The sequence below is a fragment of the Patiria miniata genome, unplaced genomic scaffold (assembly GCF_015706575.1).
Source record: "Patiria miniata isolate m_02_andy unplaced genomic scaffold, ASM1570657v1 HiC_scaffold_4, whole genome shotgun sequence".
In the NCBI taxonomy this organism is placed as follows: domain Eukaryota; kingdom Metazoa; phylum Echinodermata; class Asteroidea; order Valvatida; family Asterinidae; genus Patiria; species Patiria miniata.
The window spans coordinates 1372030-1392558 of NW_024037071.1; the positions used below are offsets into that span (position 1 = coordinate 1372030).

General features: G+C 40.7%; 2 protein-coding genes and 1 long non-coding RNA gene across 5 annotated transcripts; 1 reads left to right on the plus strand and 2 right to left on the minus strand.

Moving 5' to 3' along the window:
* Window positions 1-756: 756 nt before the first annotated feature.
* On the minus strand, window positions 757-6143 carry LOC119739684 (myoneurin-like). Its single transcript, XM_038214703.1, has 4 exons — window positions 6064-6143; window positions 4580-5215; window positions 2715-3954; window positions 757-1723 (listed from the first exon to the last, which is right to left on the minus strand). The coding sequence occupies exons 2-4, from the start codon at window positions 5163-5165 to the stop codon at window positions 1186-1188; spliced, it is 2364 nt and encodes a 787-aa protein (XP_038070631.1). The 5' UTR covers window positions 5166-5215; window positions 6064-6143; the 3' UTR covers window positions 757-1185.
* A 429-nt stretch (window positions 6144-6572) lies between these two features.
* LOC119739685 (RING finger protein 24-like) lies at window positions 6573-12987 on the plus strand. Of its 3 annotated transcripts, none has more exons than XM_038214704.1 (6): window positions 6573-6796; window positions 8242-8469; window positions 9390-9429; window positions 9891-9929; window positions 10647-10726; window positions 12509-12987. In XM_038214704.1, the coding sequence occupies exons 2-6, from the start codon at window positions 8339-8341 to the stop codon at window positions 12645-12647; spliced, it is 429 nt and encodes a 142-aa protein (XP_038070632.1). In that variant the 5' UTR covers window positions 6573-6796; window positions 8242-8338; the 3' UTR covers window positions 12648-12987. The 3 variants fall into 3 exon arrangements, with proteins under 3 accessions (XP_038070632.1, XP_038070633.1, XP_038070634.1); XM_038214705.1 differs by lacking the exon at window positions 6573-6796 and adding an exon at window positions 6805-6955; XM_038214706.1 differs by lacking the exon at window positions 6573-6796 and adding an exon at window positions 7658-7749.
* A 113-nt stretch (window positions 12988-13100) lies between these two features.
* On the minus strand, window positions 13101-18213 carry LOC119739686. Its single transcript, XR_005272613.1, has 2 exons — window positions 16856-18213; window positions 13101-13425 (listed from the first exon to the last, which is right to left on the minus strand). It is a non-coding gene; the product is annotated as an uncharacterized LOC119739686 (long non-coding RNA).
* Window positions 18214-20529: the final 2316 nt, after the last annotated feature.

Below are 20529 nucleotides of genomic sequence, written 5' to 3' on the forward strand. Positions count from 1 at the left end.
ATGATCCAAAAAACTTATTCCTTCATTTGACAGAGCAGGTCAGATACAATTCTTGCAAGTGCTGCCGAGAGCATTTCCTCTATTAGGTTTCATGCAAGCCAAACAGAAACCTCAATGGCTCATTTCATGGACAATTTTCTTTCCCCGAATCCCAGAAATGTTTCTGTTAAAATTTAGCTCAGGCAGTCTGTAACCTCCAAGAAGTGGCAAGCAGTGTTTTTTTTTTATATTACTACACCTCATAAATATTCATGATCAAATTGGAGCGCAGCATTGGCCAATTCCGCCACGGGAAGTAAAAATGATACGCGTCCAGGTGACGTCATCCCGGTGACGTCATCCCGGTGAGTATCCAGCTCGCTGCCGTGCAGTACTTTTTTCTGGTAGCACCAAATATTCCCTATGGAACCCACATCGCAGACATGTAGTCTATGGCAATACGGAACCAGTCTGTTGTTGTAATCCTTGTTACTACTGCAGTAAAAACACATTACAGAGTGTTGGCACCAGACTATTTCACACTGTGACGAAGAACTTGAATTGTGCTGAATAAAGATGCAAAATCTACGAAGGCCGTTATCGACAAGGCCTTAATTAGGCAGTGAGGTTACTAAAAAGATAGTGAGGCTACTAAGTATTTATGAGGTGCAGTAAAACAAAGACAGCATGGTTTATTTCTGGAAAATAGTTGGAATTACTGGTCCCTCGGTGTAGGTCAGCTTGACTACCTCCCTCTGCTTCGCGTCGGGAGGTAGTCAAGCTGACCTTAACCTCGGGACCAGTAATTCCCACTACTTCCCCTAAAACCATGCTGTATTTGTATAAAACCAAACATTTACTTCGTACTTTTAATAAGTGCTGTAGACGAGCTCAGTGCACCCTTGTGTTTCATCCTGCACTTACACCCTTCTACATGTCACACGGTGCGCTTCACTTTTGCACGCACTCTGTCAAAATAATCGTATACAATTTCAACGCAAACTGGTTTCACACCTTATAATGAAACATTATTGGGTGCACTTTTGAATGGCCTACACAATGGTCTCGAAGTTGTAATGGTTCTTGGATTGGATTCTTCGATTGAGCGACAACAATGTGAGTAACTTCTCGGAGGTAAAAGACTTGTGTGAAACAAAATTCAAAGAAACTATGGCATACTAGTGGCTTGGATTGGACGGCAGTTCTTCACATCATCGTGGCTGTGTTCATCATGTACGCTTGCAAATTGTGGACTTGATGATGGCCTTGCACTTGGTTCACGCCGGGGGACATAGGGGTCTGCATGTGGTTGTGGGGGGAGGGGGACGGCACGGGGCCGAGGGGCATAGGGGAGCGGGTGGCATTCGCCATGGGCATGGGCGACTGCATGGGCGACGTCAGCGTGGAGATGCACGTCGGTGGGTGCATGGACAGGGTGGACTGGGACAGCTGCTGCAATGCAGGGTTGGCCTGCTGCTGCTGCTGCTGCTGCTGCTGCTGCTGCTGGGGGTGCAGGCTCATTGTGGTGTGGGGGCTGGGTGACTGGAGGGGTGGGGTAGGGTTAGGAGAGGCGTGGTTTTGCGGCATGGCCAGTTGAGCCACTGCTGGCTGGCCGTCCGTGCTGACCTGCAGGTTGACCGGCATGTTGAGACCCTGTAGGCCCATGAGGGCAGCGATGTGCTGGAGGGAGGAGCCACCATCATGCTGGCTCATGATGGTAGTCTCTGGGGCACCCGATCTCTGGCTGTGGAGTGAAGAGATTGAGACAAGTATTGTCGGTTTCAATAAAAGTCCATCGAAAGTCTAGTCACAAATGCACGTGTTATCCACAAGTCAGTCACAAGTCTGGTCACAAGTAACAGGGGATGGACAATAACAAAAGAATGCCTTTGTCATTTTAATTGGAATAGTTTGTGACGGACGTGCGAGGACTTGTGAAGGACTCAACTGCAACACAGTCGATGTGATGTTGAATGAACTTTGTGTTTTCTTCAAATAGCTTCAGGACGTTTTCAAGTGTAATATTTCATACAATGTAGCTGTAGAAACTTATCCAACAATATCTTGATATCAAGCATTTGTGTATTCTCACACTTCAGGCATAATGTACAAAGGCTGAACATTAGATATTTGTTTGCACAAAAATGGATGGGCTCAGTAAAAAAGTTTGTATGGCAAGTGCCTTAAGGAGCTGGGTCAAGATCAGAATACAGATCTACTGTTCTTTTTGTCATCGTCAAAAAAATAGGAAACATGAGTTTGAATTACTATGGGGTGCTGTGGTCCAAAAGGGGGTGCTGTGGTCCAATGGTTACGGTGTTCGACTCGTGTGCCGTGGTACATGAGTTCGAATCCCGACCGTGGGAACATGGTGCTTGTGCTCTTCAGCAAGGCACTTTATCACTATTGCTCTGTCCTTCGGATGGGATGTAAAACCGTAGGTCCCGTGTGTTGTATAATACACGTTCAAGAACCCAGAAACACTTATCGCTAAGAGAAGGGGTTCGTTCCGGTGTTTCTGGCAGTGGCTGCTTAATGCGCCGCAGCACCTTGTATACCCTTATAAGGTGCTAAATAATGGGTCTCATATCTCTCATGTACTTCATTCACCTGTCTCTAATAATAGACATAACTCCCAGCACCTTGAGTACCTAATGTACTCCGTTGCGTTAATGCCTGAATAGATTTCTGCAACGTAGCCATACAGATACAGATACAGATAATAATTGGCATACCTCCAATGATTCTTCTCATGTATTTTCATACTGCTGAGATGACGGAAGCTAGCTCCACACAGGCTGCACTTGTACGGCTGCTCACCACTGTGGATGCGCTGATGACTACGCAGGTTCTCCTTCCGGTTGAACTGGGCACCGCACGTCTCACACTGGTAAGGCTTGTTATTGCTATGGATCATCATGTGCCTGTTCAGGTGGCCCGTCCGCTTGAAGCTGGCCCCACACTTGTCACAGGTGTGCGGCTTGGTGTCGTTGTGGATCAGCGAGTGGGTCTTGAGATCGTTGGTGGTCTTGAATTTGGCAAGGCAGATGTTGCAAGTGAACGGCTTGTCAGTGCTGTGCACCCTGTTGTGGCTACGGAGGTCACTCTTACGCTTGAACATGGCTCCACAAGTCTCGCACTGGAACGGCCGCTCGCTGCTGTGCGTGATCTCATGACTCTTCAGGTAGACAAACACGCTGAATTTTTTGTCGCAGAATTTGCATGCGTAGGGGGTGTCCTTCTGGTGGTTTGTGAGCACGTGTCGTTTGAGGTTGATGGACTGGATGAAACGGGCGCTGCACAGGTCGCACTTGAAGGGCTTCTCGCCTGTGTGGGTACGGACGTGGATCTTCAGTGCCGACGAGTAACCACAGTTTTTGCCGCAGAACGTGCAGACGTACCGGCGGGGGCCGCGGGCCGTGTCGCGCCTCTGGTGGGATATTAAGTGGCGGTCCAGTTCCATGTCCGTGCGGAAGACTTTGGTGCACCGGTTGCACTGGCTGTGCTCCCCGACGTAGTGCTGCCTCAGGTCCCGCAGCTTGCTGAACTTGAGGGTGCAGAACCGGCAGACGTACTCCTTCCGGGTCTTGGCGATGGTGAAGGTCCCCCGCTTGATGCGGAGTGTCTTGCGTATTCTGGTCGTGCGTTGCACCTGCTCGTTCTTGCGGGGTCGGCCCCGCCTGCGTGGCAGCTGCCTGAGAGACCGTGGCACGGGGCTCTTCAGCGCCGCTTTGGTCTCCACCTTCAGTGTCCTGTCTCTAGAAGGGTCTAAGTTTGGGGGTTGGGTTTGCACTCGGGGGCGGAGTCTGTCGGCGATCATGGGAGACGTGTCTGAGCATGAGCTGTCCGTCTCATCACCATCACCATCACCACCACCATTGTCCTCGCTCTCACTATCACAGCTCTCCTGTTGATGAAGGTCTTGCTGAGGAACTTCAAAGGCAGCCAGGGCATCCTTGTTGGCACTTATCAGATCTGAAATTTTAAGAAAGTTACTTTTTTAAACTGCATCTACAGTGCATTTAACGTACAGGCAGTAACAAAATGAGTATTCAAGCCAAGTGAGTCCACAATAAACCAGGGGTGTACATGTAGTCAAGTCCATCACAAGCCCTGCAAGTCCATCACAAGTCCTACAGTCCAAATTAAAATCACAAGCTATTCAAATGAGCTTTGACAAAGGCATTCCTTCGTTATTGTTCGTTCACTGTTCCTTGTGACTGGACTTGTGATGAACTTGTGAACTTGTGATGGACTGGACTACATCCCTGCAATAAACGAGTTAACAATTGAGGAAAGGTTTGATTTAGAGGTATTTATGAAATGAGAGTGTGATGACAAGAATGGATCTAGTCACTGTGGACATTTTCAGTTCTGTGCTTTAGCCCAATCCATAATTTGTCCATACTCTTCCACTGTTATTATTAGTCCAATAAGGGTAGACCATCACATGTAATTCCTATATAATAGAAAAACTATAAACCATTACATGTACATGTATATTATTTGTTTCTACTACTGAAGGTACGTGCACAGTATGTATTACAAAATATGTTTGGAATATAAAATATTATTTCAAAACTTTTTAACAGAAACATACTTTCCAGTTCCTCTTTACTCTCTGGTAGCAATGGCCCACTGCCTTTCTTGTATGTCTGCGACAGCTCGATGAGTCGCTCACACATGAGCCTGTTGGCCTGTCGCTTGATCTCCGTCAGGTTAAATGTCTCAGCCACCGAGATGATGTCAACACAGTTGTCGCCAGTCAGCTGAGACTTGAGGAACTCGCAGCAGGCCTCCAGGACGGAGGGAGCCTTGAGATTGACGGCCACCGACAGGACGTCTTCCATGACTGCCATGGTCAGGCACATCCGGGAGGTGTAGGCAAACTCCAGCAGAAGATGGAAACCCCTGGCACTGACATTGTCCAGGACGATTGGCTGGCCGGCCCCAGAGATGTCCGGCAGGGTGGTGGTGAAGTAGCTCTTGAAGTAGTCACTGCAGGCAATCAGCACCGCCTTGTGCGTGTGGAAGGTGCGCGTCTCCACCAGCACGGTGCAGTCGCAGAGCCGGGGGAACTGCCGGCACTCGTTGAGGGTCTGCAGGATGTGCTGGCTGTGGCTGGTGAACTCGTACAGGTAGCTGCCATCTTCCCGCCGCGTGATTTGCAGCGAGCTGGCTGCCATTCTGCGGGCACTTCGGCAGCAAGCTGCCTTTCACTTGTTCATCAGCCTCACTATTACACATGGGAATAAAAATCAAGCAGCTTGGGATAAACTCAGACAGTGCAGTGGAAAGGACATGTTCGATGTAATTTTGATTGTTACTGCATGTACTGTAAATGTACAGGATTTTGTTTTCTGATACCGGTACTTGATAACTTGATTCATTCTTTTTGTGTTGTTTGTTTTGATTACGTTTGGTTTTTTTTCTCTCTCTCTCATGTCGTTTTGTTTTGTTTTTGTTAGGCCTATTTAGTTTTTTGGGGGGTGGGTTGTTTTGGTTTTTTTTAACATTTGAATAAAGGCCTACACGTCCCTTTTTCTACCCCCCCCCCCCCCCTCACCGAAAAAAAAATATTAGGGCCCCTTCTAGAAACATTTCCAATTTTGTTAGGAAATACTTGAAAATGTTCTTGACTCTCCACTTTGACCCCCTTTGTGTACACAATTATAAACTGCTGAAGACTTGAAGTGGCGTCTGGATACTACATCCCCCCACCCCTTCCCCTTTATAAATATCAATAAACTCCTCCCCCACACGTTCAGCCTTGCAGCAGTCTTGGCCCAGACTCTACACGCAGACCCCAGACCATCAGATTCATACCGCGCAGTAGCGCGCCATAGCTGAACCCTGGGCAGGGATACCCTGGTTTTCCAGCAGTACGAAGCGATCCCCTAACCCGATCCCAGACAGCTATTCGCGTACTTTTTACCCATTTACATTCATCAAATACTACCATAATCCACATTAAAATGACCATCAATATTTCTTATAGCATTTAGTCCTAATTTTGGTAACCATGGGGGACTATTTCAATCGATTGGATCCACAGAAAGAAAACGGTATTTCAGAAAGACTCACCCAAATTAAAAGAGATCCCTGGAACTAAATATTTGACAGGCTCTCCGAAAATAAGAAATTCGATCGTAAAGTTTCTCGACCGATGTAGATATTTTTTTTTCTATTTTAAACCTTACTAATTTGAAAATACTTTTAATAATCAATTTTTATCTGAAATTGCCTTGTTTGTCTCAACAAATACAAATAAATAGTAAAATAATATGCACCTTTTAGTTTATTGAGAACGAGGAGCCAACGTAAAAGGTCACGTACTTTTGTTAAATGTAGCCACCACAAAAATAAATTTAGTTACTCTGTTATTATCATGGTTATTATACAAAAAAAGTGAAAATATTGAACGAATTTCGTTCATTTACAATTTGTTTTATCAATAACAAGCAATTACAGTAAAATAAAAATGAATGCGTGTTTGGATACTCAAATTCCACAATTAAGAAAGTTGCATTGTTAAAGAAAAGTTTAATGCGAAAAATAAATAAACGTAGACTGAGTAAAGTTTAGGAATGAATTATGCACACAATGTCAACAACTTGACTAGACTGCACACGGGATCCGGGCCGGACGGGATTATAATACATCATGTAATATTATACGATCTTTGATTAAACGAAACGTACACAACAATCGTAAAGAGCAAAGTCATGAGAGTCATCGAAGTTTATATGTACATGTACTTAATGCAGTACGTGTAGTTGTCTGTCATCTGTCGTCTATTGCATTAATTACATCAAACGTAAGTAATGCAAAGGATTGTTGTACGTTTTTGAAAACTTCGCAGTTTGTGTCGTCGATGTTCGACCCAGCTCCGGTCAGCCAGTTGGCAGATTTGACCCGCACTGCATTGACACCGAATACTCGGAGTCGAAATAGCACATTAGCAGGCATCCAACAGGTTGTTATGGTTTAGGGACGTGAATAATACCATCTGTCATTGTCTGTTCCTAAATGGGAAAGAATGTTGCAACCTGACGCTGTTTTTTTCGGTAATCCTTACTTTTAGGACCCCTTTCCTATATAAGGTTAAAAGACTCACCAAAACAGCTGACTATGACACTCAAAAGTGACATTCTGATATTTATTGACACATTTGAACATTTGGCAATGACACCTCTTGAATATCAGCAGGTTTAATTTTGTAGAAAGAGGGCAGGGTTTTGATTTATGAGGGGTTAAAGACGACGATGACAAACAGAAAATAAATTTAAAAAGCAAGATGGCGAACTGCAAAAAAAGGTAGGAAAGTCACATTTTCTTTGAAAGTGCTTTCAAAATTATAACTAACATGAGTTTGTCTGAAGAAAAAAGACTTCTTTAGCCTGCAAAAGTCACTTTGGTACTGGACAGTCATCTGCAAAAGTCAGTTTTGAACAGAACTCGTACAAAATAGAGGTGTCCTAAAAGTAAGGATTACCTTTTTTTCTTTATATTATCATCTCAATGAAAGTCAGTCATTGCAAAAATGATGATAAGAGTTAAGACATGAATCTGGGACTAAGAAATATTTCTAATTTTGTTAGGAAATACTTAGAAAATTGTATTGACTCTCCATAGACTTTGTACACAACCGCTGAAGTAGCGTCAGGTTGCAACATTCTTTCCAACAAATGCACCCCTGGCACTGCATGGGGCTGTCAAGTGTCATCACAAGGCTAAGAATATGCAATGCTAAAAAAACATCATGTTGAGGTTCAGTTCAATTTTATCATTTTATTAATTATTATGTTAAATGTTGCAACCTGCCTGACGCCAATTTCTTTTCTTCATAAATCATCTCAATAAAGGTCAGTCATTGCAAAAATGTTGAAAAGACGTGAATCTGGGACTGAGAAACATTTGCAATTTTGTAGACTTTGTACATGCACATAATCGTTAAAGTGGGGTCAGGGTGCAGCGTTCTTTCTTTTATGATGTTTACAAATTTAAAAATATCAAAATTTTTAGGAAGTTGCGTAGCTTTTCAGAACTTCTAGTTTCTAGAGTAGAAGGCACAAGCACGAGTGGACAATTCCACAGAAGTATTAATGCCAATATGCCAAAATCTGAAAATGGCCCAAATGCCATAAATGAAACTGGCATATCATTTTCAAACTTGTTTTTTTTCTTCTGTATTTTATTGGAAAAGTTTATCACGTACATGTATATTAACAACATTCCTCTTTAAATTTGTTGCACTTGCAGATACTATTGAAGCCACACTCTCCAATGGAAACTAACTTTACACATTGTCGCTGAAGCCTAAGAAAGAAACATTCCACCGATTTCCCCCGGAATCTCAATGGTTGCCCACATGTCAAACACCACAATGAGCGAGGATATCCCACTGAACTTCGAACAGGTTCTGCCCTTTCTCGTGGTGGCCGGCCTCATCCTTTTGCTGAATCTAGTCTTCTGTTGCTATCTATTGAGGTGAGATTTCAACCCAAAAAGCCCTCTGTTGAATTTTACTTTAAATCTTTTCGATATGAATCTATGGTATGGATGAAACGAACAAGGTAATTTGTGCACCAACCTATGGGGCTGTGAACTAGTTGAAACTTTCTTTTGATTCCACAGTATAAATCAAGAATTTTAATAGTGATCATATGTTCACACACTGTTGGTAATTTGAAATATAATTAGAAGAATCTGCATGTAAGATCCAAATAACTCGGCCTACTCTGCAAACATGGTTGCATTCCATTCATGCAAATAGCACAAATTTTGCCAACATTCATAAACTAGTTGCCAACATTCATAAACATTCAATCTTTCAACTCATGAAACTACTATAACCAGTGCACTCATAAACATTCATTATTTGTTTTATATAACACCCAAGTAGATCTTTGTCATTCGATTGGAGGATAAAACTTTAAGAACAAACAAAACTCACAAAATTGTATCATATCCACTAATTTTTTTCAGCTTGTTCAAGGCTAACAAAGGTATAACAGTCACATTATTTGACAAGAATGACAATTAACAGTGTTACTTCTTAAAACACTGCAAAAAAAAATCATCAAGGCACAGTTCTGCATCAACATCAAAGGCAAGTTTTGTACTGCTTTAATGCACGATATTGTCTAAATAGTGCAAAGATAACGCCGGGCTGCTGTGCGTCTTAGCGTGCGCGCGGCTTGCAATAGATCAAAAGGGATGGGACAAAAATGCACGGTGAATGGAACCATTCGATTAATGAATGCCGCGTGACCTACAATCCTCCAATCAAATGACAAGGATTTGCTTGGGTGTTATATGAATAAGAATGCGACTTGGGACTTGTACCCCTAACCCTGCCATCTTTCCCCAATATTCAATTTTTTTTATCTCCTTTTTTGTGCTGTTAGGCTGAAAAGATCAGGAAGAGTTGAGACTGGATTTAAAACAGTAAGTAGTGTGCTAAGTAGTATGCTAGCAAGTAGCTTTGACTGTAGGTGATTGATAAGCCAGCTGTGCCTACCACTTGCCTACTTGTATCGGTTGACTGAATTTGACTAGTCACAGTGCCTGCATGAAATATGATCCGACTGTTGGTGACTAGCCTGTGTAAAAGGCATGGCAGGGGAAGAGGATTGATTTTTTTTACTGTCTGTGGCTGTTCAGACAGAAGGAGGGTTAATCAAATCAACCATATCATTGACTTGATCTGCAATTTAATATTAACCAGATCTATTGTTTATCAAGTCGACCATAATCAGTTACAAGCGAGTCAATGACAATGAAATTACTTTGACTCAGATCAATTCAGTAGCAGGTCACTTTTGGGCTTGTAATGTTGCAAGTCTTGATGACCTTTGGTTACTTCATCACATCTCTGCTAACACTCAATCCTTGTTTTTATTTGACAGGTTAGTTTCACAAAGAAGAAGATAGGAGCCAAGTTTGATGTAAGCTGTTCTTTAACAATTTTTACTCTAATGGCAAAGTAGTTTTGACTTAGAACTTTAAGTGAATGTAGGTGCGAATAAGTAAGATCTGATACCATTCCATCCCCCAGATCTAAAATTGTAATTTCTTGCCGCATCTTTTACCATGATTTTCATTGGATATCCCTGCCAATTGCCGAATCATAATCAATAATTTTAAAAATATGTAATTCTTGGCTCTGTGAGAGTTGGTCTAAACCAAAGCAAAATGTAGTCCAAGCTGGAGCAAACTGGAACATGAAGTCCAAACTGGAACTGTGTATTAAAGAATTTGATGTTCCGCTAGTCTAGAAGAAAAAAATATTGTTTTATGACTAGTACAAATTTGGAACAATGAAAACTTTCTGGGTGACCTGCAGGGCCCAATTTCATAGAGCTGCTTAAGCAAAAAAAATTACTTAAGCACAAAAAAGTTTGCTTAATATTATCAGGTTACCTGCCAAAACTCCATGCGATTGTTATGCTAAGTAAACAACAGTTAAATACCAGTCACAAGAAATGTACATCACATGGATTTTTGGCCGGTAACATGATTATATTAAGCAAGGTTTTTTGTGCTTAAGCAAATTTTATGCTTAAGCAGCTCTATGAAATTGGGCCCAGACTCTAGATTTGTCCAAGTCTACTGGTTACATCATTTTACATGAATATTTGGTTGTTTTTCTCTTGCGTATCAAGATGTGCTCTGTCTGTCTGGAGGACTTTGAGGAAGGCACCAAGATTGGTCAGTGCTCCTGCGGGCATGTCTTCCACGTTGTGTAAGTATCACTTCTCTTACCTGCATTTCCATTAACGCTAAACCCCTCTCGTACTTTGGCAGGAGGCCCTGCTGTAAAATGCAGCAACATGCAACACTTGTCACAATGAGAAGCCTGCTCAGTGTAGCAAGATCCATCAGGTCAAAAATCTCAATGCCAAACTACCTCAGAGTCTGTGGTCACCAATTGCAGCAGGCTACAACTGTGGCATTGGTCAATGGGACTAGCTCTTATTGTTTCAGAATTGGCAGTTTATGCACTGGTATTGGTAGCTCAGTGCGCTTGATGCACTGTGTTAGGCCAAAAACAAAAATAGTTCTGCTTCCGGTTTCCTTACCTACCTTATTCTGACAGCCCCGACCCTAATTGTTTTATTGGAAAAATGAGGAAAAAAAAGGAAAAAAAACCCATCAATTTCTACCTATTAGCCTTGACTGCACGTAGACATCTCCATATGATGGTACACAAAAAAATTTGCAAAAACAAAAAATTCCCTACCTACCTACCCTATTTTCGAATGCCATGTAATCGGAAGCAGAACTATTTTTTTTAGCCTTATGTCTGGCAGGGTTAGGGTTATTGGCTAATACTTCATGTACTTGATTGGTATGTACCTGATGTGGGAGACGGGCGGCGCAGTGTGAACCCCGTAGCCCTGAGTCGTAATAACGTTAAGTTTTGTTTGCGTGTGCATTTTCCTATGGGAGCTTGGCATGTCTTGTCCCTGCCTCTTTCTTGGACTGACTCTTGAACTTATTGTCACCATTACAGGATGGTGCTCATTCAAAATAAAAGTAGCCAAGTGTATGTTGCTCATGTACAACCTAGGGCTGTCCATTTTCAAATAATTTAGTATTTGGTTACTCGAAACTGTGTTTGACCGAATATTCGGATATTCGAAACTGCCTGCTGCAACTGCGTGCTGCACCAGTAAAAAGTTGCACAAAGAGTGTGCCAGTTAAAATTTGTGTGCATCAATCAATCTGAATGTTTTGCAGTATAAAGTATAACTGTAAGACGGCTGTAACCTGCTTAAGGCCCCCCCCCCCCAAAAAAAGTCTCCGGTTTCTGGTATGGAGCTTGCCCAAAAAGTGGTGCGGCGACGCAGCTTTTTTTTTTTTTTACCTGATTTTTTTGCTTCAAATGTCGGCTGATGACTGCAAATGGTGCCCGACTAAACTTAGTGCAAATATATGGGAGTCCAGGGAGGCCACATAAAGCTTATTCTCGACCATAACCCAATCTAAAAACACGTTAAAATTGTGCAGCAGCAGGATTCCAGTCAAACCAGTGAGTTTGGCGGTTTTGAGACATCATCTTTCATTAAAAAAGAACTTTTTCAGTTTGCCGACGCGCATGGCTACGGCGACGCGCGCGCATACCAGAACCCAGAGACTTTTTTTTTTGGCCTAAATGATGTGTACAATGAACCGCCGTCGACAAAAAGTGACCTTCGACACAAAGGTGGCCCCTGAAAATAATGCTTCACAACTTTAGGATAAAATATCATCACAGTCATGTGTGTATTTGTTTTCAAAAATTCAAACCGGCAAAAACCTATGAGAATATTCGAGTATTTGACGGTAGATTTGAGACAGCCATATATAGTACAACCACTGTGCATACACGTGTCCTGCATACGGAGCCCCATATCTCATAAAGCCCATTTATAATTCATTCAATAAGTCTTTACTTTTCACTGAGGAAGTCGGATCTGTGTTGATTATTTGTTTGGTTAAATTCTGTGTTTTTTTAATCGGGACTCCTATTTTTCACTCACAGATGCATCGCCAGGTGGTTGAGATTGCGCAACACCTGTCCCATTTGTAATGCCATTTTGCTAGCCCATGCGACGGAACGCACAAGCTTACGCTTCCACGTGGCCCAGCCCCAGCCCCAGCCTACAACAAGCGCACTCTAACTCACAGTGCTGATGCGTGGGGGCCATTTCCGCAGAGCTGGTTAGCAGAATAACTTCTGTTCTTTATATGAAAAAAAGTTTGACTTAGCCTGCAAAAAGTAAGTGGATGTTGCAAAAATTGAAGAAAAAAGTAAATACTTTTGATACCTGACAAATAAACACTGCCAAATCATCATTCTCCCAATTATTTTAAGAGAAAGTTTGTAAATAATGCATTATTAAAGTAATTACTGAGGGAATAGTCATTCTGGTGTTGAGATGTTGACGGTCAATTATTGTATATTTAAAGGTAATATACAACATTTGCAAACATCAAAAAACAAAATTACCAAATTATTATTGAAGTGATTTGAATACTGCGGTGTCACAGCATGATGAGGGAGTTTGATCCCAAACTAAATCAGGATAAGTGTGTTGGAGGCTGCCCCAGATGGAATCACACGGAATCACCAGTTCAGTTCAATTTCAGCGATTAATAGAGAATTTATTCAAACATCAGCAAATCAGTAGAATAACCAATGAGTTAATTAGATCAGTTGCAGTTAATGAACATGATGAACAGATGTTGATCCCAAAACTTCCCCAGTATATGTGCTATGTGTGTGGATCCCGGTCACGATGCAAAGACAGATCACCAGGCAAAAGATCCCGTATAGTAAAGATCCCGTGTAGTAAAGATCCCGTGTAGTAAAGATCCCGTGTAGTAAAGATCCCGTGTAGTAAAGATCCCCAGGTGCAATAAATGAAGGTCTCACAGTAGACCGCGCCTACATATTGCCTACGGAAAAATAAACAAGACAACACTGCGGTCAAAATACATGGTGAATGTGTACACACAATGGCGGTCAAAGGTCACACACACAACACGAGTTCAGACGCTGTGCATACAAGTACAACGTGGGTGTGTGTGGGAATATGCACGACTGTAGCTATGACGACGACGCTGCAAAATTGGAAAGTTCGTGAGTGAAAGTGTCACAAAAACGCAAGTTTCCCGCAAAGTTATGATAAAAAGGACACTCACCACAGGTTCCAGAGGCGCCCACCTTCCCACTCAGCACATGATTATGCTGGCAAACAGCAAAGGAAAGGTGAATTCTCACCGAGAAAATCCCGGCTACAAAATAAGTGACTGCCGTCCAAAAGTTGGAAGACAAGCAGTGCCTGTTTCGCGCGCTCCCGCACGATGCGGACACATCACCAAGTGTCTCTAAAATATTATTGCACCCTCAACAAAATGCTGTTACGGATTACTTACACCCGTAAATGACATAATATACTCAAAGGAACTTCCACCTAGACATTATTGTCATTCTTATACAATTATAATAAGAAAATGTAGAAGAAACCCTCTAAAACTATGGACCTACTTGTTTCAAGAGTGAATGGACATTGAGTTAACAAGTGCTACATTTGCATAGGTCACGCGTCAACAACAACATAGGTCAATCTAAATATAGCCCTGTATCCGGGCAGCCGGTGTGTGGATGGAGGTTACGTGCCCCCACAAATTCCCTGCTTTAAGACCACGCGACCCGAGTGGTCCCTACTAAAGTACAATGTACTATGTTATTCAAATGTTGTAAGATTTCACTGTGCAACATCAGTATTAAGCACCATATTAATTAATACACATTGGCAAGATATAATTTAACATCCAAAATATTTCTTTAAAGATAAACTTTAACGAGAACATTTTTTTTTTTATGTTATACATGTTATATATACATGTATGATAAAGTGTGCATACAAGTACATGTCTACTGGTCGTTACTCAACTTCCATTGTTAAAAAGGATGAAGCTGACATACTTTTACATAAGAATATGGCATGAATGAAAGATACACATGTATGCGTCTCCTTTAATACTACGCAACAGACATTTGACACTTGTAGTGCTAAATGGGAAACATGATATTTTACAAAAAGCTTTCAATAATTCCAAGCACATACATTTCCAAAGACCTTCTCATTTAACGTATTCAAGATCAATGGATAAGTTTATACTTTAGTCAACTATAGCAAAAAGTTTTAACACTTGTCAATGCACATGCATCAATTCTTATTTCCAAAATAGTCAAACAATGGATATCCACACTTGTATTTCTCAAATTCTGTTCCACAACAAATTTCTGATAACCTTAGTCAAAGGTCAAGGCTCGATAATTACTCTTTAAAGTCAATACAATGAAATCAACTTTTCTACAGCTGCTGTTTTAATCATAAGGTATTCTAAAATAGTAGTCGCCTTCATAGAACTAAGGATCTTAGATTGACTTCCTTCACAAAAGCAATCACAAGTACACATGTACAGGGTAATCTGATTACCTGATTGAAACAAAGGTATCAACACCCAAGGTTACAGACATAATCTATCACTGTCTTCATTTGCATTACCAGCAACAAACAATGTAATGGGGAAACTGTCAGATAATCCCACCGACCACCAAAAATGTGCTTCCAACAACAGTGGAGCAACACCCGTCACTATCAGTACTTAGGGTAAAACAAATTGGAATTTGGGAAATGATAACATTTTCCACACAGAAATGGCTTTAAAAGCATGAGCCAATAACCCGTCACTATCAGTACGTAGGGTAAAAAGAGGAAATGTCAATACATGAACAATAATTCCCATTCCTTAAAAACAGTGATCAGTAAGGATATACCATGACAAATTTCTCCACCACACCGCATAACTTAAGTGTATGTATACTGCTTGCATAGTATATTTGTTATCACGAAAATACAAATCTTCAAAACTCTACATTTAACTTGCAGTACATCACAATTATATTGGAGGCGAAGACGGCAGTACACCTCGTCCCACACCACAAATGTGGTGCAAGTAATCCCCTCTCCAATGCACTAAAGATTTTTCATACGCTGAAAAGTATGATGACAAATGATAATTCAATTAAGTTATGGCATTAGGCCATCCGGGATAACACTTCCCTGCTTTTTTGCAAGCCCTACTCTGCAAGGAAGGCATCCAACACTCAACATATACGGTCAACAACAACTTGGTCACCTTGAAGGGCGAAACCTCATATACCTCATAACAGGTGAGCCTATCTGCACTACAATTGGGGATAGATAAAAATGTGTCATCACAAACAAATGTATTGTGCAATTCACTTTGTGAACTTTCAACAAGTACACAGTCAGCACATTCAAAGATATTGGGAGTAACATCAAAATGAGGATCTTCAAACGACTCTTCTCCGAGAGCAACAAATTGAGGGTCTTGAATAAAACAGGAAGTTTCCTTCTCTGAAACAGACTGAGGGCAAAGAGTTACATCACAACTCCCCTCTAATACATCATATGACCCTACAGTATCGATAAATATTTCCTCAAAACTATCTCCCTCTTCAGACACTGTATCACCGCAAAAATCCCCACAAGATTCAATGACAATACATTTTGTATTTGGCAGATCAACTTCACCCACCGCCACATGGCTCGCTGTGACGGGGGTAGGGCATTTCCCTGACTAACATCAGTATCATGAAACTGCTCAGTACAGCCTACGGGGGTGCTAGTTGCTAAATCTTGCTCCATTAACGAGCTAACACTGTTAACAAGCAATGCATTACTTTCTGTGAGTATGCCTACAATATCCCCAACAAGATTATCAAAATTTGCCTCGGAATTTATGAACAGAGTCCCAACAGTGGGCTCCACAACAGACGCATTTTCAAAAACACTGACTAGTGTTTCAACTAGCCTTTCATTCCGAAGGGCAAGTGCATCTTCCAGCACTTTAAACATGGCCATAACTGACCAAAGTCAAAATTTCACAGAACAAAGTCTATGAAAACACAATACAAATGGCTTCTTGAGCACTACAAAATATATGGCGTACAAAACACACATGACATGTTGAATTACATCAACTCAAAACTGAATGCACGAAATGCCTCAATTGAAGCTCAAAAATATGCTCCGTTAAACGTGAGGATAGACTTGACCATCCTACAAATCACCAACCATGCAACATTGGCTCAAAATATGAAAAACAGACACAGATGAAACTGGTCAATGAATATACGTATGGCTCCTCTATGGGCACCATTGACATGAAAATTCTATTGACAAAGGCAGCTAAATATGTCAATAAAAAATGGGTTCATATAAACAATGCACAAAGACCATCACTGTAAACGGGTTATACACGTGTGCAATAAACATGTAAAAATACATACAAAATTTGAGAAAACTGCCGATTTACAGATCTCCCACTGAAGGACATCAGTAGCCACATCCTCCACAGTCGCAGGACTTGAAAGGTTGAAACGTGCACCAGGGGATCTTTGAATTTGATGACCGATGATGAAGGATCACGACGAGATCAACAAGCAACACACTCCATCCCATCCTCGTCGCCATTTTTGAAGTGATTTGAATACTGCGGTGTCACAGCATGATGAGGGAGTTTGATCCCAAACTAAATCAGGATAAGTGTGTTGGAGGCTGCCCCAGATGGAATCACACGGAATCACCAGTTCAGTTCAATTTCAGCGATTAATAGAGAATTTATTCAAACATCAGCAAATCAGTAGAATAACCAATGAGTTAATTAGATCAGTTGCAGTTAATGAACATGATGAACAGATGTTGATCCCAAAACTTCCCCAGTATATGTGCTATGTGTGTGGATCCCGGTCACGATGCAAAGACAGATCACCAGGCAAAAGATCCCGTATAGTAAAGATCCCGTGTAGTAAAGATCCCGTGTAGTAAAGATCCCGTGTAGTAAAGATCCCGTGTAGTAAAGATCCCCAGGTGCAATAAATGAAGGTCTCACAGTAGACCGCGCCTACATATTGCCTACGGAAAAATAAACAAGACAACACTGCGGTCAAAATACATGGTGAATGTGTACACACAATGGCGGTCAAAGGTCACACACACAACACGAGTTCAGACGCTGTGCATACAAGTACAACGTGGGTGTGTGTGGGAATATGCACGACTGTAGCTATGACGACGACGCTGCAAAATTGGAAAGTTCGTGAGTGAAAGTGTCACAAAAACGCAAGTTTCCCGCAAAGTTATGATAAAAAGGACACTCACCACAGGTTCCAGAGGCGCCCACCTTCCCACTCAGCACATGATTATGCTGGCAAACAGCAAAGGAAAGGTGAATTCTCACCGAGAAAATCCCGGCTACAAAATAAGTGACTGCCGTCCAAAAGTTGGAAGACAAGCAGTGCCTGTTTCGCGCGCTCCCGCACGATGCGGACACATCACCAAGTGTCTCTAAAATATTATTGCACCCTCAACAAAATGCTGTTACGGATTACTTACACCCGTAAATGACATAATATACTCAAAGGAACTTCCACCTAGACATTATTGTCATTCTTATACAATTATAATAAGAAAATGTAGAAGAAACCCTCTAAAACTATGGACCTACTTGTTTCAAGAGTGAATGGACATTGAGTTAACAAGTGCTACATTTGCATAGGTCACGCGTCAACAACAACATAGGTCAATCTAAATATAGCCCTGTATCCGGGCAGCCGGTGTGTGGATGGAGGTTACGTGCCCCCACATTATGAAGTACCTTCCTTGACTGTAAGTGAATAATAGTCTCAAGCATCCTGTGAAATCATGGCACCTCGCGTGCTGTCATTTTCAAGAAAATGCAATGTGTGTATCGACGATGGTCAGCCGACCATTGTTAGAAAAAACCTGACTTTTTTCAAAACATTTGCAATTGGTTACACATCCGTGAAGGATGCAAGCTATCAATATATTGCTTCGTTTCGTCTGAAGTAGGGTCAGGAAACCAGACTTCAAGAAAAAACAATAATTTCTTGGTTTTTCCAGCATCTGTGAACACAAAACTTTAAACAGGTCAGTGTAACAACATTTTATATCAAATACTCAGCCCCAAATCCACCAATTTCTGAAAATTACAGCAAAAGCAAATGTTGTACATCACCTTTAATTTCACAAATCGACCACAGGGACATAATGTATATTATTTTTCTAGCTGTAACGCTAATCTTTGCTGTGCTTCCATTTATTAGGCTACTGTCGTGAGAGTTATCACGAGACAGAATGATGGTGAAAAACAGTACTTTAATAAAAGTCAATTACAGGGAAAGAATTACTACTTCTTGTGCATGTCAAATTCATATTGAAATTAACTCAAGACTCTATTCTCTTATAGACTGATTGTAGGTACATTTTGGGGAACTGTAGAGAACCGATGCATGTATCTTTTGTCAAAAAAAGACTCTTTATGAGATTCAAGATATGGTCAAGATATGGTCAAGATTCAAGAGTTGCCTAACTTGAATAAAACGTCTTCCAGTTGAAAATCAGCTTCGTTTTTTTTAGGAAGGATTTTGTACTTAATGTAATAAAAGAATATATTTTGTGTAAATATTCAAAAATTTTGTGATGAGGGTCCCTGTAAACAGTTACTATAATGTTCTATCTTATAAACATGTATATATTAAATGAATCTGCCTCACATACCAGTACATTCAATATAGCTTTTTTGGGTGAATTGGTTCATTTGCAGTTGGGCGTTGCCAGAAATTGTGTAATAAAAAATGATCACAAAACTTTCCATTACAATAATGTGTAGATATTTAGAAAGAACAAGGAAATGTTGAGTGTTATCATTTTCGAGTCAAATGTGAAATCTGTTTCTGATTAAGAGTGTACAATATTAGTACATGTATGTGTAAGTCAGATTAATAATTTTGTACAATGATTTTGATATATATTGACTGAATGATGTTGAAAAGATTATGGAGGTTTTTTTGGACAATGTGCTTTATGTAATTTTTTTTTTCCAGTTATCAATACGGTGCATTGGAAAACATCTTGTAATGTTAACATGTTACTGTAATATGTAGATATAAAGATACTGATTTATTTTTAAGGGATTTAAATAATTCTCAATAATGTGCAGAAGACCTGCTCCAAATCAGCCTCGTGTTTTGGATACAGTCCTTTCATTAGTCTAGAACGGTCATGTGTCAAGTTGACAAAAACCCATTGTGACATTTTCCCTCATTCAAATATTGCCTTTATACGTAATGATAGGCCTTTTCACAATATCGTCTCATCTGCCTGTTTTGTTTTCAACACATTTTGTAATCCGCTGTAAGCCGAACCAGGGTTCAATTGAACACACACGTTAACAAGGCAATACCGTTACATATAATATATAACCGTAATATAACAGACGTATAACTGTAATATAACAGAGATCATTTTGTGACTGCTGGTTGTTTTTACACCCTTACACCCATTCGTCAACAATTGTAAAATGTCACGCAAGGCTTGACGAATTGCCAATCAGATTATCTGTAGAATAGAAATTTCTAAACCAGGGAGTTTTAGTACATTGAATGAGATATAAAACAAAACAAATTTTATAGTAGTTAGATAGATTTTTGAAACTTTATTCTTCTATTCAATCACATCGTTGAGTACTTTGCCGTTCATGATGTATTTTTTTTTGTAATCGTTCACGTGGTGTAATAATTTATTGAGATGGTATATGAGCATTCTGAACGCGTTCTTGGAGATTATAAATGTGATCATAAATTGTATTCTTGATAATTCAGATATTTGTGTTTAAAAAGCGCATGATTTCGTAATATCTTACACTTGGTAAATTTTGATTAAAATATCAAATGCAAGTTTTTGCTTGAAAAACTTCTTAAATATGTTGTCCCTTTTATGCTTATTTCATTGATAACTCTACTGAATCAGCAATAAACAAATTCTATATTGGAATTTTTTTTTTGAAATGGAAATAACTTGCAGATGCCACATGGTATTAATTTAAAAAGGTGTATTCAGGCATGCAACTTTTCCTCGGATCCTCGGATTTCCTCATTTTACT